At 39.7% G+C, this 22668-nt stretch overlaps 1 protein-coding gene across 7 annotated transcripts in view; it reads right to left on the bottom strand.

Annotated features, from left to right (window-relative positions):
- LOC106948087 (IQ motif and SEC7 domain-containing protein 1-like) overlaps positions 1 to 22668 on the bottom strand; it is a 133488-nt gene that overhangs the window by 24513 nt on the left and 86307 nt on the right. The window contains exon 1 of one of the 7 annotated variants that reach the window (XM_015033557.1): positions 3669 to 3938. The exons of the other annotated variants lie outside the window; for them this stretch is intronic. Within the exon in view, the coding sequence (XP_014889043.1) occupies positions 3669 to 3733 (65 nt within the window). The 5' untranslated portion in view covers positions 3734 to 3938. Of the gene's footprint in view, positions 1 to 3668; positions 3939 to 22668 lie in introns of those variants that run through there. 7 annotated transcript variants of the gene reach the window in all.

The raw sequence follows: 22668 nt of genomic DNA, 5'->3' as shown, positions 1-22668 counted from the left end.
AAAACTGATAAAAATAAAAAAAAAAAAAAAAAAAAAAAAAAAAAAAAAAAATTGGTCAGGCAAAAAAAAAAAAAAAAAAAAACCTGATCAAATGAGGAAAGCATGAAAACAACAATTCATTGCAACAAAAAATATCAGTTTACTTTATCTGAAATTAAATGTATGAAAAATAAGTGAGATGTAGTACTGAGGAAATGTTCAAGGGAGAAATTATAAACGTAGCACTTGTTTTTGCCCTCATTTTGCAGGAGCTAAACTGAAAGATTTAAGGCTTTTTCTATGCTACCGTCAAATCTACGTTGACATTGTCTGGATCTGGGTTAGTGAGCACTTCTCCCTTGCTGAGGTGATTCATCCATCTCACAGGTGTGTCATATCAAGATGCTGATTAGACAGCATGGTTATTGCGCAGGTGTGTGTGTGTTCAATAAAGGACTCTCTAAAATGTGCGGTCTAATCACACACAGACTGTTGAGAGCACAGCTTTGTTCAAATTTACACATGAGCATAGTTATCTAAAAGGGTGGAGTATTCAAACTTTTAAGAGCACAATACTTTGAGGAACATTTTTCTAGAGTTTATCTTATTTTCTACTTAATTGTAAATAAAGTATGTCTTTGTAAAAAAACAAATAGCTGGCTGCCTGTCCCATGCTGTGAGCGTTTTTTGACTGTTTTGAGTATTGTTTTTTTTCTTTTTTGTTTCTCTATGGTTTTTGGACTCTGCTGCGCACCGTACAGCTATGATGACACAGGTCATTGGGACCCACATCTTTCTCGTGCTGCTAAATAAAGCAATAAGACTGCTCATCAACATTCTGTGCATTTTCACCAGCTCATATTCTTGCTTTGCTTTAGTGAGTGGCAAAGCATCTTCTATTTTCTTTTCCTCATTGAACAGTTTGTCCTCTTCTGAATGAGAGAGGTGATCCCAGTAGCTTACTATATTTCATCTGCATGAGCACCGTTATCAGTTATGAAGAAACAAACCTCATCTCTGCACCACTAATGTACATCCATAAATACAGCCCCCGTTACCTCTGCATTTTAAAAGATGCCAGTTTTTATGTGTGTAAATAAACACAAGCAGTTAGGTGACCCTTCCAATAAAAATCAAGCAGCACCTCCACGTCACACTGCTTACCCCACATGCAGTGATGTGCTCGAAGCAGATATTTCCACCCTTTTCAAAGTGACTCAGAAAGCTCATAAATACAGATGCACCCAGCAGATCTCACAGCACACAGATGGAGAAGTGAGAAGACTTCAGGTGGAAGCTCAAGAGACGTCACGGTAGCATATGAATCAAGTCCAGTGTTTAAAAGGTGAAGCTGCTAATAAACACAGAGGTAACCCGACTGTCTCGGCTCCAATAACTGGACTAATGAATTATCCTGCAGCTGCTATAAAACACACACAGAGGAACAAGTTAAGAATTTTACAGTTTGACCTGGCTGTGTACTGGAATCAGCACTCGCCAGCTGACTGACAGTACTGCTCCTGAGAGTATTCTGCAGACTGTAAATAGTCAACTGGAGTCTCATTACAACTCGTGATTGATACTCTGACTGTCAGCTCTGTGCTTCATTTTGAGGGGTTTTACAGTATTTCTATGGATCAAAAATGGCTTTTTGGTAGCTATTTGTACAGGGAAGCAGTAACTGAATCTCTTAAGGGACACAACTGGCTCTGTCTTTAGGTAAAAAAAAAGACTACAGATTGTAAAAAAAAAAAAGAAAAGAAAAGCAAAGGAAAGTGTGTTAGTTATCTAAATGTCACTCATTGTTTTGTGAACGAATGTTGTGAATCCTTGAGTTCAGCTGAAGGTTATATGAAACTGGGTGTTCCAAAAACTAAAAGAGTAATAAAATAAATCTACAGGTTAATATATTCTGGCTGCAATAACAACTTTGACACAAATTCAAATCAAGCTCAACTTTTCTTTGATTGTACTGTTGATTGAGTCATAGTGTTTAGTCTGGGTTTTAAAACTGATTTCTTTGGAACCAGTCCAAACTTAACTTAAAATATTTGAATTATCCAAGTTGTCTGTTTAACAAGTGTGAAAGATAAATAAAAATGTTATTTATTTATTTATTTATTTATATTTAAAAGTGGGTTAAAAAAAGGAACACAGAAATATTAAGTGGTAATACAGCAACATACCTTGTTTACTGTATTTTCTGAATATTTAGAAGGGATTGCAATGATAAACAAAAACCATATGTTTGACATTTTAGTACCGTGAGTCATATTTAGGAATGGTGCAAATTTAGACAAAAATTAAACCAGCCCAAAAGTTGAGACAGAATTAATCCCTTGTGAGAAAGTTTCAAAACATCAAGTGGCTATGTGCAGGCTGGAGTTATCTGTCTACTTCAGGCTGACAAAAAACTAAACAAAAACTAATTTTTGTTTAGTTTCAAAAATTGTTTTGTTGAAACTAAACAATTTTAGTTTTGATCTGTCTGCCATCATTTCAAGCGACTCTTACATTGCTTTGGTGTGGAGTGTTTGACTGTACCTCCATCTACTTATTTTCTGATTTAATGAAAAGTAATTTAAACATATCTGTCCTCTTCTGGATGAGTGAGGGGATTGCTGGTGGTTAAATGTGTGATCACCTCAGAAGGACTATGATATCACTACTTCAGAGATATAGACACGACTTATATCAATTAATTAATAAATACATGTACTGTTTATATATTTTATAATAATCACTGACCTGCTTCCACTCATGTTTATTTTCCACTTTTTCTTGCAGCACATGAGCAAAGTGAGACACTTTTGATTATTTTTTTGTCATTAGAGATACAAATATTAGCTTTTTTATTTCTCATTTGGGATATTAAAAAAGCAATTAGTATTGTAATTCAGCATTACTGAAAGTACGTGCACATAATATTTTAATTTTACAAAAAAAAGAAGAAAAAAAAAGAAACTAAACATGATTGGCTTCTTTCCTTTTTTCAGCAGTTGATGAGCAGTCACTATTTGTTGATCAAATGACAGCATTACATGTTCATGTAGTTCAGGTGCAGCACATAAAATTCACGCTGCCAGCAGAAGTAAGTTATCCGTTTGTTGTCACCATCCATGGTCTTCTGAAGTAATCAGAAATCAGTGCTAATCTCCTGTTGACCACCAGGCCCCGTTCTGTGCGATCGAGGCATTTCTCCTCCTCCTTCCTCACAAGATCAAACAACAACAGAGCGAGCTTTCATTTTAAATGAGACGAATAAAGCTTGTGCCTGAAACTATCCTCGGCACCTGTCCTTGAGCCTTTCTAGTTATGGAGTAGCTCAAAGTCAGTTGGTCGGGGGGCCACGACACACCACAGGAATGCAATGCAATCCAGCTCCCAGATGGATCCTGTACAGTAAGACTAAACACACACATACAGTGAGTCAGAGCAGGGATCTGATCTGTTTTCCATTGGAAGGGAGTCAAACCTAGAAAGGGGGACCAATCTCTGGATAGATCTTAAAGATTTGCATTGAGCTAGTCATTCTCTGAAAACACAACACCAGCCTCTTTCACTTTCCTAAAAAGGGAAAAAAAAAACTCCAGCGTTTCCTCACTCAAAGCCAAATAAATATACACAGACGAGCTTAAAAAAAATAAATAAAATCACATGCACATTTTCCACTTTTCTATTAGTCTTACCAGCCTTTTAGCTCCAGTTCCAGCAGCGACTGAGTCTTCTCTGAATTACACTGCAAACACCACATGCTGGCCGGCAATCACAAGACGATGTACTCCGAACATCAGTGGGTTCCCTCATGAATCCCCATAATGCCTAAAACACTACTCCAACAGTAAATGCGTCTCAGAACCATCTTCTGTGTCATGCTGCAGCCGACTGCATCTCACCAGCACTCCCATTTATTTTCCCGTCCTATAGATGGCAGACCTTTAAATCGGACCCAAGTGGCAGTCTGCGACCACTGACAGACAAACCGAGCTCTCTCTTTTTGTCTTTCTTCCTCTACGTCCTCTGCGCGCCGGGCTGGTAGGAGTTTCCAGGGGGGTGGAGGCTTGGAAACATGGGGAGTGTGTGAGTGTCTGCCAGGCCTTGAGCAGTATAGGAAAGGAGGCGGGGTGCAGAGAAAGGGGGGTGTGAAAGGACGGGGCTTTTAGCAGTGGATGATTTGGAAGAAATATGCTGCTGGTGTCAAACACCACGCAAGACTTGTAATGCAAAGGACCGAGGCAGCAGGTGAAGCAGACAGATAAAAGGTTTGTTCGGGCATGTTATGAACACGTGAAATGGAGAAGTTACAGCACAGAGAGCAGAGTGTGTGATGAAGGAAGGTGCTAAAGATGCAACCCAGGAGGGAGGGGGGTGGGGGGAGTGTATATAAGCCTATATGTTTAAACCCTGAGCATTTGGATGGAAAAGGTGTAGGCAAGAGGATGCATCCTCCATGGAGGACAAAGAAAACAATGTGTTACAGATTCACACAAAAAGAAAAAGGGGAAAATACTGGGGAGGTAAAAGCAAATAAGTGGATCTCTATTAATAGAGCCTTTCAGATCTGAGACGTGGAGAAGAAAAAGGGCCTGAAGAGATTTTATCTCTCTTAGCTGGGGAAAAAAAAAAAAATCTCTTTCACCTCCTTATGTACAGTGTCTCAAAAGTATTCATACCCATTAAAAAATTAAGAGTGCAATAGTTTTTGGGATGCTTAACAAAAAGAAAATCTATGTGTGCATTTAAATACAACCCCATGAGCCTATAGTACAAGCTAGACACACATTTCTTTCCTTCTTTTATAAAAAACAAACAAAAAAAAAAGATATAAATTTATATCTCAGCATAAACCAGATTGGGTAGGGACAATTAGAGACGTTCACTGAGCCATTCGAACATTTGACTATGGTTTGATCTAAACCATTCCATTCTAGTTCTGGTTGTTTGTTTAGGGTTGATTGAGAAGAAAAAAAGAAAGCTTATGCTTGATATCCTGACGTTGTCTGTTGACTGATGTTCTCTAACAAACCCCTAAGGCTTTAACAGAACAGCTGCATTTAGATGAAATTATACACAAATGGACCCTCAGTAAATGTCTTCTGATTAGTTGCACTGGTTTTTAATCACAGGTATCATACTAAAAGGAAGTGTAATTCAAATAAATACTACAGCTTTCAGATTTTTATTTCGAAAAAGCTTTCAAAGTCGTGGATCTTTTTCTTTCCACCCACAATTACAAATTAGTTTGCGTTGGTCTTTCCCATGACGTCCCAATAACATTCATTGGCATTTGGGGTTGTAGCGTGACATTTTGTACCTCTCCTAGCGGACTGCAGCAAATCTGCAACACTGGCATATGCACTCCCCATGCCTAACATGCATCAGACCGTTCTCTGACAGCCCCTTGTTGTTACCCTTCGCAGACCACAGACGAATCGCTCCTCTGAGGCCAGGGGTGCGGGGGTAAACATCCCCCCAGTCAAAAGTATTTTCTAAGGAATGACACGAGCACAGGAAACAGGGGAGAATGGCTCCCACATGCAGCCAGTTTACAGGGACACCAATCATCCAAACAGACACGCACATACACCCAGAGGAAGATTCTTCTAATTACAGGCCTGAGCCCCTGAAATGATCACCTTCTGTCGCCTGTTTTCATCTCAGGCTGTAATGAAAGACGCAGAATTAAAGACATAGCCAAACAGGGTAAGTAAAAGATATTATAACAATCCACTATAAATGTCTGACCAAAGCAGGGGGATTATCTGCTGACATAGATCAGCAACTGACCAGCTGATCTATTTCAGTTTGAAACCTTGGCCCTGCACTCGGATGACTACAGCTGCTAATGCTTTGTGGAGGTGCAGACACTTGGCTCGGCTTACATGCAACTACTCATCATGAAAAAAAAAAAGGAAAAAAAAAAAGAAACAAAACAGCGGTGACTCATTTAAACTTTTCTTTATTAAACTGGGACTCTGATTATTCCACACACAGAGGCACAAAGCACCTTGTTTGGAAATGTCTGCGTTACATCAGATATTAGCCCCGGCGTCTGGCTTTGTTTTGGCAGAGCACCACAGGGAGCAGCTAACCAGAGTTTATTTGTCCTATTGAGAGAGAGAAATATGCAGCAATTTCTTGGCGAAATTATGATGCATTTGGCGTTTTACCCCACTGATTGTTTTAGCACGAGGCTCAGGGGCAACATTGGTTTCGGAATCATAAAGACTTCTTCCTGAACTCATTCCCACTTGATGAGTTTATTTAAACTCAGAAATTAAAGTCTTCACAGGATTAGTTAGAATTATGTGGCTCTCTGAGCCTGCCGGCCTCCGTGCCTCACTTCCTCTTCTAAAGTTACGATGCCGTCTAGCCGTCCAGTCTGCTGTAGGCCCTCTCCATCTCCGGAGTCCTGACTGCACGGCGCTCTGCTCCAGCATGATGTCATTGAGAATTCCAAGCAGAGGCCCACTCACTGCTCATAAAATACCATTTCTTCAACTCAATACATATGGCCTTTCTCCTTTTTTCAACCAGCAACTCCTTTTGGTTTCAAACCCTGCCCTTCTTTTAATCTTCACAGTCATGGCAAAGCAAAGAGAGGCTGGATACATTAGAGTTGGGCCGTTGCCAAGGAGGCATCCGCGAGTCAGATACAAGCAGCTCAAAGCTGCTTTATCTGGTGAATTCCCACAGATGTGCTGCTTGAATACTGTCAGGGAACCAAGAAAAAAAAAAGAGAAAAAACTCGGGACTTTGCTTTTGCAAGAAGAATGAAAAAACACAGAGAAGGGGAAAATACAGCAAAGGAAACGGGAGGGGAAAGTGATAGCTTCCTGGAAAGTTGGTCACAAGATTTTGGCGCGATGCATCTCGTCTACATGACATCATGTATCGTTTCTCTCCTCATCTTTTCTTTTTCTTTTTTTTTTCTTCCCCTTTGCTAGATGCAGAGAAGCGAGGCCTGCGCTGAGAAATGGATGGAAAGTAGAATGAAAACGCAACCCTTCTCAGGTCTGGAAACAATTAGAGCAGGCTGATGTCATAGTTTGATACAACAGCATACTAAATGAGATGTAGTGGCCCGGTAGAGCTTTGTGAACACAGAGGACTTTGTGTAAGACAGGGGGGAAAGAAAAAAGAAAGAGTCCTGTAGATTCTCAGGAACAAAGAATGCCTGTTAATAACAAAGATCTGGCAGCAGATTTATAAATAGAGCTAATTTAGGATTAATTAAAGGATATGTTGCCTCTGCTCATCACATCCTGGCAGCAAAGCTGGACCAGATGTGTTGGCAGGGGGATCCTATGGGAGTCATCAAAGTTTACAAGAGGCAAGTGATATCTGAAAGGCTTTTCTTTTTTCCCCATTTGTGCATTTCTGCAGAAAGCAGTAGAAATGGCTTCCATCTCGAAAAGAAATTATCTGCCCAGATGCAGTGAAGCTGGAAGCTATCCTGTTTTAGCTTAGTATTAGCCGATTATTATTTCAAACTGCAGAAACAAATATTTCCCAATCCTGTCCTGACTGCGTCCGTCTGTAAAGTCTCTGGTTGACCCTGGTATGCATGATGTTTGTCCTTTATTGTCTCGGGCTACATGTATAGGAATAGATCATTGAGGTGTCGACTAACCATCTTGGTTTTATCTTGGGAAGCTTGAGTGAAGACAGAACTATCAAACACTCAAAAATATTTTTGTCAAGAAGTACATTTTTACCACAGTTAAAGGTGATAATTCAAACGACACACAATCTTGTTGAAGCTTAGATGTTTTTCATTTATAGCATGGGCTTTTAGAGTACAACAAGCTGATATTAGTTGGTTATTTAGTAGTGCTGTTTTTATTCTCTGTATCTGACTGTTCTCATCAACAACAGGTAAAAAAAAGAGAAACTCCAGATACTCTGTCACTTTCTCTGCCATTTCATTCAAAGGACTTCAAACAACAGGAGTGGGACGACATTGATCCAGTAAACCAGCTCCTCCCAAACTAGGACCATGCTAGAGAAATTAAAGTCAGGTTAGGATGCTTTTAAAATATATTTTAACATATTGAAAATACAAATGTGGGTGGGTGCTAATGTTGGCACTAAAATAATGCCAAACAGAAAAGATGTCGTAGATGTAACAGCTCTATAATAATTTTGTTTCTGTGGAAATAGCCCAAAATTATTTTACTTCCTGTAGTACTGAGTCATACCGATGTCTTATTTATATATAAAAAAGATACATTTAATCTTTGCAATCGGTTCTAAAATAAAAAGTTCATAACCTAGTTAAATTTATAATGTAATGTAAAAAATAGCTAACACGTTTGAAAAAAAAGATTAGAGCTTTTTCCTCTCAAATATAAAATTGGTATGCCGTTTATTTTAGGTTAACACTGTATGAAAGAATAATTGAGCATGGTGTGGTAAAGCTGTTCAAACCTTTACAAAAACGAGAGCGGCAATCGTCACAACTCTGGTTGGTGCATCTCTAGAAAATGTGTTGTAAACACCATCACGTCTTCAGCCACATAAAAAAGAGAGAGAAAAAAATGTCTTGCTTCCTAATCCTTAGAATTGGTCCAAATAATTATCTTTAATTGATACATTTGTAATTAAAAAAAATGTCAAAAAGTTCTGGGACCTTTTTTTGGGAAAAAAAAAAAAAAAAAAAAAAAAACACAAGACGGAATCCTTAGTGGGTTTATTTTGCACTTTCTTGGTGTGGCTGTCCGTTTCCTTTCACATTCCAAGGTCATATCCAAGCCAGGTGCAGACTCTAAATTGCACTAAAATATGAATGCGGACCACTAGTGACCAGCTCCTGGGCATTTCTCTGCAATGTTTAAAATGACTGAGTGGGCAGAGAAATTGCAAGAATTAAATAACACCCTTTCAGTGGAAACAGCAGAGCTGTACTTTACAACTCAACCACATGTTTGCCTTTTCCTTCTGTGATTGCAGCTGGATGGGCTCAGCTTGAGAGTTGCGTTTCTCCCCGATTTCTCTTTATTTCTCTAATTCCATTGATATTCTACGGCTCGTGTGCTGCTTTCTGCTGGGATTATCAGAAGTGGGCCGCGTTCGCCCTTTTCAGCTGAAGCCAACCCGTTACCATTTATCGCTTTTCTCTGAAGCTCTTCACAGTTGCCCCACCCCGACATAAAAAAATAAAAAAAAAAACATACTACAGCACAGTTCTCCCTCTGCTAAAAATAGCTCCATGTGAGGTGACACGCTCTGCTAAACACAAAGCTGCAAAGAAGTAGACAAAGAATACACATTCACACAATGGAAAAGCCACTGAATGCCCTGCTGATTCCATCTTGTTTGCTCCTTTTCGACACACTGATGAGAAGGGCTGTCCCCCCCCCCCCCCAATGACCCACACTGTAAAATCTGGAGGTCAAATGGAAAACAAAGCAGGACTCAGACAGTCTGTTTGGTGGTTGGTGTTCAGTGCAGCCAAGATTTCTAAATGCGACAAAGGCCACAGTGGGTATAAATACTCATGGTGGCCATAATGACTACAGCCAGGCAGCCTGAATGACAAAACAGAGGCCTTGCAGAATGGGACACGGTCCAGAGTGTGCACTTAGTGTCACATCGCCTCCCTCTGGTTACAGAGTACACAACATGCTCCCTTAAAGATGCACCGTAAGCCTGATGGCGACGGGGGCGCTGGGGGTCTCAGAGCAGTGAAGTCATTCAGGATGACTGAGGTCAGATATTTTTTGTTCTGAATGCGAGTCGGGGAGGGGGAGTGGGGGGATTATTCAAAGGCAGCAAGCCGGCTTTTTCTGGTTGGGGAAAGTTTGCGTGTGAGGTGACAGAGGGGTTGGTGTCATGGGGGGCTGTGCAGCGATCTATTTGTGGCAGCAGCACTCACACCTGTCTCAAGCGGCAGCCCTGTGGTTTACAGGGCAGGATAGGTCAGGGAAATGAGGCACCGCATTCGAGTCCTCTTCACTGCAAATCCTATCGACGACTTTAGCTCAAAATGCGATGCACTTTGCAAGTAAAAAAAAAAAAAGTACATTATTATGAGAAAGCTTTGTGAGAATATTTCAACAATAAAAAAAAAATGAAATAAACATGTAAAATGTACTAAACGGGATTTTGTTAAATCCTCATCTGTTGTCAACAATTTCATAAAATTCCTTGAATGATTCGGCTTCCTGCCTAATAACACCATGGCGGCTAATAAAATCAATAAACAGACAACCAACCCTTTAAAAATCACATCTGGCTGCTGTCCTGATTCCAAGATTGATTTCTAGAGGCCATCCATAACTTTTTATTCCCTTCTAAAACCCAATCAAAATGTTTCCATCTTTAGTTAAAAACGAGAAATTTCACAGTATAAAGAGTTATTTTCAAATATGTTCACTAAATGCATCTAAATGGAAATCCTTCATTCTTTGGGTGTTTAAGTGTTTGAAGGGCAGCAAGCTCTTTGATGCCCGTTATGTTCTTTGAGCTCAGCAAAACACATAAAGCTTAGAGACATGCGCTGTGATGAATGAATGTGGTTAATATTGCCCTGTGTTCGTTCTTCTACCTTCACCAAGGAAGCTGCAGCACATTCTGAATTTTAAGGTCAACGATTTATGAAGTTGCTCAGCTGAAACAAGTTCACATAAATGACTATGTATTCATTATAAACCTTTTGAAAGAAAATTGAAATCAGTAGTCGGACCTCAAAGAAAACCAGAAAATAAAAATAAAAAATCCAGATTGGTCCATTTCTATATATGATGCAATATACTTCAGAAAAATATGATGGCAAAACAGACAAAAAAAGGTTGAAACGCGTTAGACGTCACCATTTCTCACCTCCACTGATTACCGTAAAATTCACAGTTTGCTTTCCTGAACTCCACCCTCATAACGCCGCCTCACTGCATATGAAACTCACTGCAGAAACACAGCAGCTATTGAGACCCACAGATGCCTAAAAGAGCTCCTTCAAGTTCACTGGCAAAAGTCATTGTTTGTCCTGGCGCTGCTTATAGAAGGCGGCTTTCTCATATGTGCTAATGTGCCTGATTCAGACAAACAGTCAGCAAACAGGAAGGGCTGTTCTGTCATGACCATCAATGTGTCAACATGCCTCACAGCTCAATATTATTGTTTCCTTTGGGGACATCTGATCGAGAGGATATACAGCAGCAGTCAGAAACGGTTTTTCATTTTCTGCTTTGCTTGGATAAATTAATACATCTAGTTGGACTGGCAGGGAAAAACTGAGTTAGGAAACAGTGACGGCAGCAAAAGATGACGAAAACTACAAGTCCCAAGATCTGGGTCAGTTGTGAGAAACAAATTTTTACTCATACCCAATTAGCTATTGTTACATTAATAACACAATCTTCATTGGATTTTAATGTACAAAAAATAAATAAATCAGTGCAAAAAAACAAAAAAACAACAACAAAAAAACAAACAAAAAAAACCCTAATCTCCTGTAATTACAGGTTCAAGACTTTGGGTAAATTCTGCAAATATAAAACTTGAAACTTTGCCCATTATTCTTTGTAAATGTGCTCAAATTTGATCAGGGTGAATGGAGAACATCTGTAAACAGCAGTTTTCAAGTCTCTCTTCAGTTTCTCAATTATATTGCGGTATAGATTTTGACTGGGCCACTTGGCACATAAATGTGCTCTAATTCCCAAACCGTGTCATTGCTGCTCCGGCTGTAAATGTAAGTTATTTGTCCTGTTGGACGCAGTTTACCTGATGAGCATCAAAACAACCAGAATGCAAAGGTTAATGGTTTATGATTGTACTGTCAAGCAGATTAAATGGATTTGATGTTACAAAGGAATAAATACCACTCTCCTCTGTTATTTTCCTTTGTCTCTAGGAGTCAAGGGTAATAAAAGTCTGTAACTCAGCAGAAATGGTGTGTCAGGGTCTGTAAATGTCAAAGGAAATCCTGGCTGCTCTGCTGTCTTTTCCCGTTTGTTCTAAACTTTGCACATCCAAGCAGAAAACAGGTCTCATTCCAAACTGAGCTTTTCAAGAATGAGTATGAAAAAAGTAAATATACATTTTCTCCACAGTGAGAACTTGATAAGCTGGGTTTAAATATTAACTCAAGGCCACAGTTAAAAATGTCCAAAAAAATTAAACTATTAAATAAATAATTTATGAATCTTGTTTCACTTGTCCATGCATTTATGGAAAAAAAAAAAAAGTCATCTACGTTTTTTGGGTTTTAAACAATGATTGAAATGCCAAAAAGTCATATTTATGAAAAAAAAAAAAAAAACGAGATTATCGGGTCAGAGATTAATTCGCACGGACAACCAGAAAGCAATCAATCTCAGAACAAAAGCACAGAGATAAAGCAGGCGTGCCTGACTCATCCATTCTTCACGCAAAATGCAAAAAGCAGCTGCAAAACACCTTCTGTGCAGGTCATAGGAGTGCTGAGAAATTGATTCATGTTGACATATTCCAGAGGAACAAGATATCCTGAGTCTGCAAGTTCCATTCATACCACCTCTCTGCAAGACCTGCTGCCTGGCACGTCAGCAGATCTTATATTTCAACCTGCGCTCCATTCAGACAGGCCGGAACCGGCGCAGGACGCGATGCGGAGCTTCATGCAGAACAACAAGCACACTCGAATTCATGATAACAACTCCTCAAGGAGGGGTTAATCAGTGCTGTGTCTATGGTTTCATTAGTCTCGACGCCTCCTGTGACCTCCTTAGCCGTTTACGAGGGAGGTGGGTTGCAGGAGTGCACAGATTAATTCACTGTCTCCGTGATGAACAAGACGATAGCTAATTATGTTTGGTTTCACAATCAAGGCTTAGTTGACTTTTTTTTCTTTTCTTTTTTTTTTTTGCGTTTGAGCGGGGGTCAATAACAACCAAGTCTTTTCTGAAGAATTTACAGAAGCACCAGAATGAATAAAATGATGAAATATTGAAAAAAGAAATACATTCCTCTGACCACTAAGCAAGGAATTTCAAATGTGCCACAAATCCGTTTGAATCCCCAGAGCTTGGCCTTATGCTCCAGAAGCCTTATTATATTATCGACTGAAATTACAGCTCAGATGTCTGCAGGATGCAGAAATATCGATCCTTAGCCCCTCAGTTACTTATTAAAAGCTCCGTCTTGCTTCCCCAAGACCACACCATGACAGAGAATGGGTTTGACTGGATCTTCACAATTCAAGTTCTAATAATGTGATTGGAATAATTACAAAATAGAACAAATCAGTAGACACTGTTACATGTTTTTTTTAAACATGCCTTCTACCCAACCTTGCAAAAATATTCATTCACATTGAGATGAACATAAAGTACAACACACTTTACTGAAACTTTGTGCAACAGACCAAACACTAATTACTGTATATTGGAAAAGTGGACGGAAAATTATACACTATTTTGTTTTGTTTTTTTACATGGAAAGACACCTATAAAAGGTTTTCTTTTTGGACTGTCTATCTCAATCCATCTTGCCAAGAACTGGATCCAGTTTCCACATTCCCCATAGCATGATGTTGCCACCGTATTCTTTTCAAGTTGATGCACCATGTTTGCTTTCAGGTGCACATAGTATTCTGCACGCATGTGTGGCAAACTGGGCTTTCTCTTAATAATGGCTTTACTCAACAAATCTGAGTACTTGACTAATAGATGTCTTGTGCACCAAGTCTCCCACATAAGCTTTTTACATCCTTCAAGTTCCTCCGGGTTATCATAGACGTCCTTGCAACTACTCTCACTGTTTGCTTCTCTGACCAGCTTGTAAATTTACACGGATGACCATGTCCCTTTGGGATTGTGACTGTTTTTCCAATTTCTGTGGAAAAATAGTTTGAACAGCACACAGAGACATGTTGTTTTATGCACGACTGTATCTCTGACCTGTCTGCTGTGTTCCTTGGTCGTTGTGAATCTGTTTGGTCATTAATGTTCTCTAACAAATCTCTGAGGATTTCACAGAACATCTGCATTTATACTGAGACACACGCATATAGACTCTGTTTACTGATTTGTTCACTTCCCAAGCAAAGGAGGGATCAAACTAAATGGTGTTGAATACAAACACACACATTAGTTTTCAGAGTTTTTGTGAAAAAAAAACCCAAACATATACATTTATCATCTTCTCTCCATGTCATAATAATGCATTTCAATAAATAAACAGACATTTTTGATAGTAATTTTATGTGTTAGAAATTTCAAGAGACATATATGTTTGCACAGCTTTTCCTCACAAAACACTTCCAAGTGAGCAGGCTTTAAGAAAACAGAGGATGTTTTTCCACCTCCCATTTTCTGGCATCCCACAGTTTTTTCCTGAGAATTCCAGTGTGCACAAGGAGACCTGCATGTTCCGACATGTTGTTTTCATAAAAAAAAAACCAATCAAACCAATTCTGTAATTTTAATCAAGCAAACTTCCTATCACCCTCAGTGAAAAGCAGAGGGCTGAATCTCACGCCCACACCATCCCCGCTGTGATTATGACCGACATAAAAATCAAGAAAAGGTCAAATGAAAATGCGTTCTGTCCTGGTGGAGTCTATTTTCTTAAGATGATTCAAAGCAAGATCTTGAAGTACAAGGAAAAAAAAAAAAAAGGTTTTCTAAACTGCCCTGTCAAAACCACAGCAAAGGAAGTTAATATTTGGGAAAAAATGTGTTTAATCTATAAGAAGCAGTGCTATTTCTTGCTGTTTATCTGATGAGACCCAACACCCTGGCCTGAGATTGGGTAACATCAAAGCCAGGGTAAGCAGAGACATCAACATGCAGCAGGTAATAAGAAGCAAAAATAATTAGGAATTCATGGCAGGCAACCTGAGATATTCACTTCAGCCGAATTAATTAGGCCACCATTAGAACCAATTACTCTTGGTAGCTGCATCCTCCTAAATGAAAAGTAAGAGTACAGTGCCTTGCAAAAAAGCCTTAATACACCGTGAAAATTTTTCACTAATTAGGTAACTTCTAAAGGAAATTAGTTGCACTGGATATTTATTTAAGGCTATGCAAACACAGTGATGTGAATATAAATGCAGAGCACACACTCCACATTAACCCCTTAACTATCACCAGTCAGACATAGTTTCCTTGAACACCGGTATTTTTCTTCCTACTTCATATATATGAAGTAGTTTGTGAGGCTCTCTCCAACAAAATTCCAAGGAAATAGGTTGAGGTTTGTGGTTTTAGTGTGACATACTGTGAAAAAGACTCTGACGCAGCGTCGCAACACGACCCATTAGTTTGCTTTCATTTTGGCCCTTATGAACCAAAATGCACTAGATCTCTAAATCTATTCACTAACACATTCAAATCCTTGAATTCAGGTATTTCAAACACTTTTATGGGCACCTTGGCATGCAGGCAGTTTCTACAAACATTTGTGAAGGAAAGGGCCGCTCAATGCCATGATACCTGATAGGAACCTTTAAGGCCTCAGGATACCAAGACATCCAGGACAATCTCATGCTCCCCTATGTGTGGGAACAGCTTATGGGGAATGTTTCAAGAAAATAGCTGGGTAGATCCGTAAAGACCTGGATGAACAAATATGGAGTCCTGACTTCAACCCAACATGCTGGATTTGAGCAAAGACTCTGAACTACGCCATCTCGTCCAACATCGCCGTCTGACCTCAGAAATGTACGTCTTCAAGAAGCATCAATAATTCATATATATACACTTTTAAACCTTCTGGAAATCCTTTTCTAGAAGAGCTGAGGTTGTTATAACTGCAAAGGCTGGCTAGCATCATATTACACCCTGTTCATGTGGAACAGGATGATGTAGAACAGGATGTCGATCAAGTTTATGTGAGAGAAGACAGAAGGGTCAATACTTTTAATATTAGAGTGTATAAATCTTTGGTGGCTATTATTATGAGGTGATTATTACAGGTACTGATTTTTCTTTCATAAGAACAGCAACACACAGAGAATCAATCTAATAAATTTTGAAGCCAAAAACTTCTTGAAGCGAGACAACACAGAGGAATCATTATTGCTGCTGTGTTTTAATGCATTATCATCCCTGCTAGTAATATATGTGCTTTATACACTAATGCAGCTACGCTTTGGTTTTTATACTTGGTCCCATTGTCATTCACATTACATTTCAAATTTTAACTTAAAAACCCTATTGAGAAAAATGCTATTAAAAGTTAATTTGATATTCAGACCGTGATACATTGGTTTGATGGAAGCATATTTTAATTGTCAGTTTTCGAGGTATATTATCATCCCTGCAGTCTAACAAATCCATTGCGTAAATAAGGTCAACTGCCTGCCTTAAACTTTGTGTAAACCGCGCAGCATACCACCACAAGCTTGCGGTGACAGCTGAACGGAGCAGCATCAGAGCGAGGGATTTACGAGCTCAGAGCAACCCTGAAAAAGGGATGAGATCCTTTTTACTCATAATCCACACGTTTTCAAAACTAAGCGCTCCGAATTCCACGGGAGGGCTTTTGTGAGTGCGATGGGTCACAATAACGCACACCTGACCTCCTGTACAAATGTACACAAACATCTGTTCAGTATTTTAAATGTATTCAGGAAACACCCTCTTCGGTGCATTGTGTTTAAGCAGCTTTGGGAGGTTATTTTAGCCATGTCCAAAGCAGAATAATAAGCTGAAAAGCCAGGTCACTGCGTTTGCCACTTCACAATGAAGAACCACGCAGGTTTGTGTAGTGAATTGCTCTAGAGATTCGAAGCAGGCACCAATTGTCCCTGTAGGGCATTTCCTTTTATCTGTTGTACCATGAAATGCAGCACAGCAACCACACATCTGCCATGTTGAACATGGGTTAGAATGAAACCAACTGAGGGGAGGAGAGAAAGAAAAGGGATGAGCCACAACATGTGCATGGGTGTGTTCAGCACAGTGCAGCTATGTATCCTCTAACCACTGCTCCACTGTTCAGCAAGACCAATGAGGTAGAAACCATTTCATAATTTGTGCAGCTAATAGATTCTAATGATGTCCTCACGAAGCCATTTATTTTACTAATCCGACTAATGGGAGGAAGTTGGGATGGACAAGGCAAGCGTCTGCACAGTAAAAGTGCCCAGCTATAGGCTGCACTGGAAAACATCAATAGGGTGCTTCGCTGTAACAAATGATCATCAGGGATGTGCTGTCAGAGGGACACAACTCATTAAATTCCTGCAGTTTATAGGAAATCAGCGAGAAATCAGACAGCAGCCAGAATCAGGAGACTTTCTTTAGCTTGACTGGGTCAGGCAGAAATATGATGGTGGTAGAAGATAAACAGTGGGTTGTCGGTTTGATTCTCACTCTGTCTGCCTCTGTTGTCGTGTCCTTGGGCAAGACACTTTACCCACCTTGCCTGCCGGGTGGCGCCGGGGCATGGTAGCCTTGCTTCTGTCAGACTGCAGCTGTGGCTACTATCCAGCAGCTTGCCACCATCAGGCTGTGAACAGGGTGAATGACTGCAAGTAGTGAGAAGCACTTTGGGATCCTCTGGACTTAATGAAATTCTACACAAGTGCAAGCCATTTGACCATTTTTTTTAAATCAGTGAAATAGTAATAGTAATTATCACCAGTCACCAACACTCTTCAGTGTAAATGCTATTACTGAGGAAAGAAGGTCTTATGAAGGTCAAAGGTAGCAGACAACGACATGTGAAGAAAATTATTTTCTGCAACTCGTTGGAACGTGTCTGTATTTTATTCATGCTGCCAGAGAGCACAAAGCGTTTCAGGTGGATAATAGGAAGGCTGGTTTCTCATAGCAAGAGTAAGAGAAGTTAATACTTAAAGTGCATTAAATTTGAGGTCTTTGTTGCTTTTTTTTCCTCAAATGGCCTGATGATGTGAGTCTTCTCATCTTTAGGACAATAACTCAGGTGGGGTTCAACTGGCTTCATTGTTGCTCTCATTTCAGGAGTCAAGCAGCCAAAGAGTCAAACCTTTTTAAGATATAATATTTAAAATATGTAGCTAAGATGTTTTTGACCTTTTGCATAGAGCAAATAAAATAAATCAAGCTAAGAAGGACATCGGGAATCTGCCAACTGGGTTGACGTATCTGAAATCTGCCTCATATTCTAATAAATGTGTCAGCCTTCTGCAAACACAGACCAACAGTTAGTCATTCAGTAAACGTATTATTAGCTGAAAAGGGTAAATAGTATAAAAGAATGAAAATCACAGAGTCGCACAAAGTCATTTAAACAACAAATGTTAAAGTCATCCCTCCCACAATGTTGACATTTCCGCTTCATTAATGACATTTCCATTCATCAAACTTGTTGGTAACTACTTTTTCGACATGCAGCTTGCCGGCCTGTCACACACCTGCAGGGATGAACAATGCAAACAGCTGCTGCCAACGCTGCAGAATCTATAGGAAGGCTCTGCTTCACACCCAGAGAGATCACACACTCAGCGTAGAAGCCCACCTACCTCCACACATCTGCCTCTGGGTTGGTCTGTGCAACGTGAAACCAGATCCAGGATCTGGTGATAAGCCACAGACAGGTAAGGTGACCGTGGTGACTGGAAAGCTAGCCTGGCTCTGTCAGGCATGCGAGAAAGGGAACCACCATCTGACTGGTTTACTTTCCGCAAATCAGCACATTCCTCTAAGCGTCAATGAAAAAGAGGAGGCTATTTGTACTCCCCGCTCCCTTCCCCTGCCTCATTCAGCTGTGTCGCCCACAGCCTCACTCTGCCGTTGAATATGTCCCATTATTTTCCATCTCTCCCATTTTTACAATTAGTTTTCTGCTCGCCTTCAAACCTTCCTCTGCCCGTCTGTGTGGTCAGTGGCTTTAGTGGCTGTGATGCCTGTGGCTCGGCTGGGACGGGTTTGGAGCTTGCGTGTTGCAGCTCTGCAAGGTCACCAATTGTTTCTCCCTCTTTCCTTTCCTCTTTAGGACACATGGTGTGGCCGGAGGGGAAAACTGAGCTCTCAAGCAGACAGCGAGGTTACACTCTGAACTGCACTTACGCTTTGGGTAGAAGCTCAGAAAAAAACATGCACATATAAAACCTATTTGGAAGTAGGATCCTCTAAAAATAAGAATCGAAGAAAAGAAAGAAACTCCTCAGTGAATTAAAATCACAAACTACTAACTTATAAAAGACATAGTTGCTGCCAGGCATGAACATTCTTGTATTAAAATAGTTATGCAATCATTGGCAGCGAAGCTCAATAGCAGCTATCCGGGAAAAAAGCCAGCAGATGGGCCCATCCGGCTGCAGCAGCCTCGGTAGGACACCTGACAAGGAAAGAGCCCCCATCTGCCTTAATTTGTTTTCCTTTCCTCCTCTTATGACCCAAACAGAAATTCTTCTTCTTCTTTTTTTTTTTTTTTTAAATATCCCCCATTGTTTTATTTCTCGACTCTACGCACTCAAGCCACTGACAGCAGAATGCCTGAATTGTTTGAAGAACTGGTCATTAGCAGTCTCATAACTTTGATGGCTTCTAACTGAAGACAGGCATTTAAAGGGAGGTTTATTGACATAAGGCCTCGATAAGTCACAAGAGATTTGTTTGGCGGCATTGGAGCCGTTCCCTGCCCTGACATGTCTCTGCCAACAGATGGCACTACTGCACAGTGCACACAAGAACCGGCAGGGCTTCAGGAATGGACTCATTCATCTTGATTGAAAGGAGGCAGGGAAACAAGATGGTATAAAACAGAGCAGAACTGGGAGGAGAGAGAGAGAAAAACGGAAAGACAAAAAATAAAATAAAACAAACAAAAAAAAAATGGGCTAGGGACTGCAGAGGAGCTCATTTAAACTTGTGTTTCAGTCCAAATCATTTCTTTCAGTTTATAACTCCGTGATTTAAAGCCTTGTTGGGCTTACATTGAATGAAAGGGATCATTTATTTTCTGAAGAAAACGTACAAAGCATTACTAATAATTATAATGCACCGTAATCCAAAGTATAGTTGCAGTTTTGCAGGATGCAAAACGTCTCCGAGGAGGAATCAGGTGACTGTGGGAGCCTGAATGATGCAGGTATCTACATCTCTGTGGATAAAGTCTCATTGACTGGGAGCAGGATTTATCACAACTGCACGTGCTCAAATCCAAGGCTAGTTGTCAAGGCAACAGCTACAGCAGACCCACCATTCACTGAACAGCAGATACAGATATGTTCACATGCATTCACACGAGAACATCTGCTTCCATCTACACACAGCCTCCAGCTGTAAATCCAGTAAGGATAAACATTTAAGTTTAATGACTGTTTACCAGTCAAAGTCTCAGCCCCCCTGACAGCTCTGCTATTTCACTCTGAAGAACAGACAAGTGCTATTTTTCCAAGTAATGAGCCCACACAATGTAAGGCAGAAAAAAAAAAAACATAACTGCTCCTGATCGAGTATTATTCTAGAGAAAATAGTCATTTCAACCAACACAAAGAAGTAAATAAATTAAATGCCAGGAAAAGAATGCATCTTTTTCAAAATCTCACAAAGAAAAATCACAAAAGTGTGGCACACATATGGACTTAATCAGTCCTCTTTACTGTGGTGTCCCTAAATGAAGTCACATGCAAACTACTGACAGAAGTCAGCTAATTGGTAAAAATTTCAGGTATATGAATATTTTCAGAAGCATAACATTCACATTTTTGTTGGAGAATACTAATGAAAAAAAAAACTAATGTAGACCAATGAACACAAGAGACAGGACAGGGGCAATTTTGGAGACATTTGAAGCAGAAATATTATCCCAAATTGTTAAATCCATAATATGAAAATCTAGATTAAATCAAAACTGCAACCTTCTAAGAAATGTTCATCTGACTAAAGTGAATGTAACAGCCGGCCATAAAAAAAAAAAAAAAAAAGAAGAAGAAAATTATATCCTTTCCCTACCAACCCACAGATATCAACTTCTTTATGCTGGTATGACATAAAAGTTTGTGGTTAAAACACGACAAAGTTTGACAGACCTCAAGGGCTATGAATATTTTATCGAGGCATAGTGTGATGCAGAGAACTGTTAACTATAATTTTGTAATACTTAAATCATTGGCAAACAATTTTTTATGCATTTGTTCTCCAGTCCAGGTTGAGACGCAGCTGAAAGGCCTGATGAAGGAGCACTCTTTTAATAGATAAAAATGCCATAAAACCAAGTGGCATAGCTCTTGTGTCACTATTACAGACACCTATCACCTGCCCCTGCGCCTCTTTGCACATTTCACACATAAATCAAAACGTGTGCCAGATGATGAGGGACTTATTTGTCACATAAAAAAAAAAATTAAAAAAAAGTGTTGGTGAACCTAAAAGTTATTGCCAATTTATGCTGGCTCAGTTTGATCATGGCTGAGCATCGTCTCTCTGTATCATCAGTGATGCAGGTAAAAGGCAGTGTCACATATAATATCTTTCAAAGCCTTTTAGAATTATTAATGCAGAAACTGGATGGAAAACCTGCCTGCAGAGCTTCACATTCTGCTAGAAAATGTTTTTTTTTTTTTTTTGAGTAACCACATTCATGCGAATCATCAATCAATTACTGAACATTAAAGGAAATTGCATAAATGGACCTCAATATGCATAACAACATATGGCATGAAGCCAAAAGGTGCAGAGTGTCTATAAAAGCTGCAGTGCAGCAGCATGAGCTCATCATTCTTCTTCTCCCCCCCCCCACTCCTCCTCTTTCACTCCCCTACCTCCCCCTATCTCAGCCCTCTGCTTGCTCGCCATTACATAAGTTAATGCAGCAACGAGCCTCATTATTCTCTAAGCAGGCACAGGGAAGAGATGCAAAAAGAACATGTCATCAAAAGTAAAATAACAGCAAAAAAAAAAAGAAAAAAAAAAGAACAAAGCTCTCAGAAAGAGATGGTGCCCATGTTTCTGAGCTGTCACAGTCTACTGATCAAAAAGAGCAGAGCAGAGGCGAAATATCTTTTTGCTCATCTTTAATCATACAGTGTGTCTACAAAAAAAAAAAAAAAACAACACTGGGGAACAAAACAGAAAGATGCCAATATTTCCAAATGAATCATTTATATTCATGTGCATTTTTCTGATCAGACACCTCGATGACGAGGGGGGGGAGGGAATGAAGACGACATAAAAATGTGCTCTGTTGAGAAGGTGGCGTTCTTGTGCATTAAAGTAAACAAACAAGCCCCCTCAGATGATTAGCATTTCAAACGCTTCACAGCTTAAGCATGCACCAGAAGCAGTGTTCCCAAGTACCTTCCCCCCATAATGTTCCAGCTTTGCAGCCATGACAGGTGAAAAGAAAGTGATGGATGTAGTTTGCTCTCCTGCGATTCATTTATATGCACACATTATCGGTGCTAAAGGCTACAAACTATTTTAGAAAAATAATAACTCTTAAACAAAATTAGAAGAAAAAAAAAAAAAGGAAAGAGAAACACCTCTCACACTCTGCTTGTGTCCCTCTGGGAGAGACATACATCTAAAATATTCAGTGGTTTGTAGACAGAGACTGCAGCTTAAGCGTAGATCTCTGTATAGATAGAGATATATATCTATATGAAAGGCTCCATAGAGATGGATAACTATAGAAGTCTGCAGGTAACTGAAATCGGTCCGTTTTCTTGATTTGTCATGATGAAAAATCGGATCAGTCAAAGCCGCACATGTAACCACTCTCATGTTGGTTGTTGATGAGGGAATAACATTCAAACTTCAAGCAGGT

The sequence above is a fragment of the Poecilia latipinna genome, unplaced genomic scaffold (assembly GCF_001443285.1).
Source record: "Poecilia latipinna isolate Pla-1442-1.1 unplaced genomic scaffold, P_latipinna-1.0 Scaffold271, whole genome shotgun sequence".
NCBI classification, from domain to species: Eukaryota; Metazoa; Chordata; class Actinopteri; order Cyprinodontiformes; family Poeciliidae; genus Poecilia; species Poecilia latipinna.
Note: the sequence above shows the minus strand (reverse complement) of the source record. Positions and strands in the feature narration are given on the sequence as shown.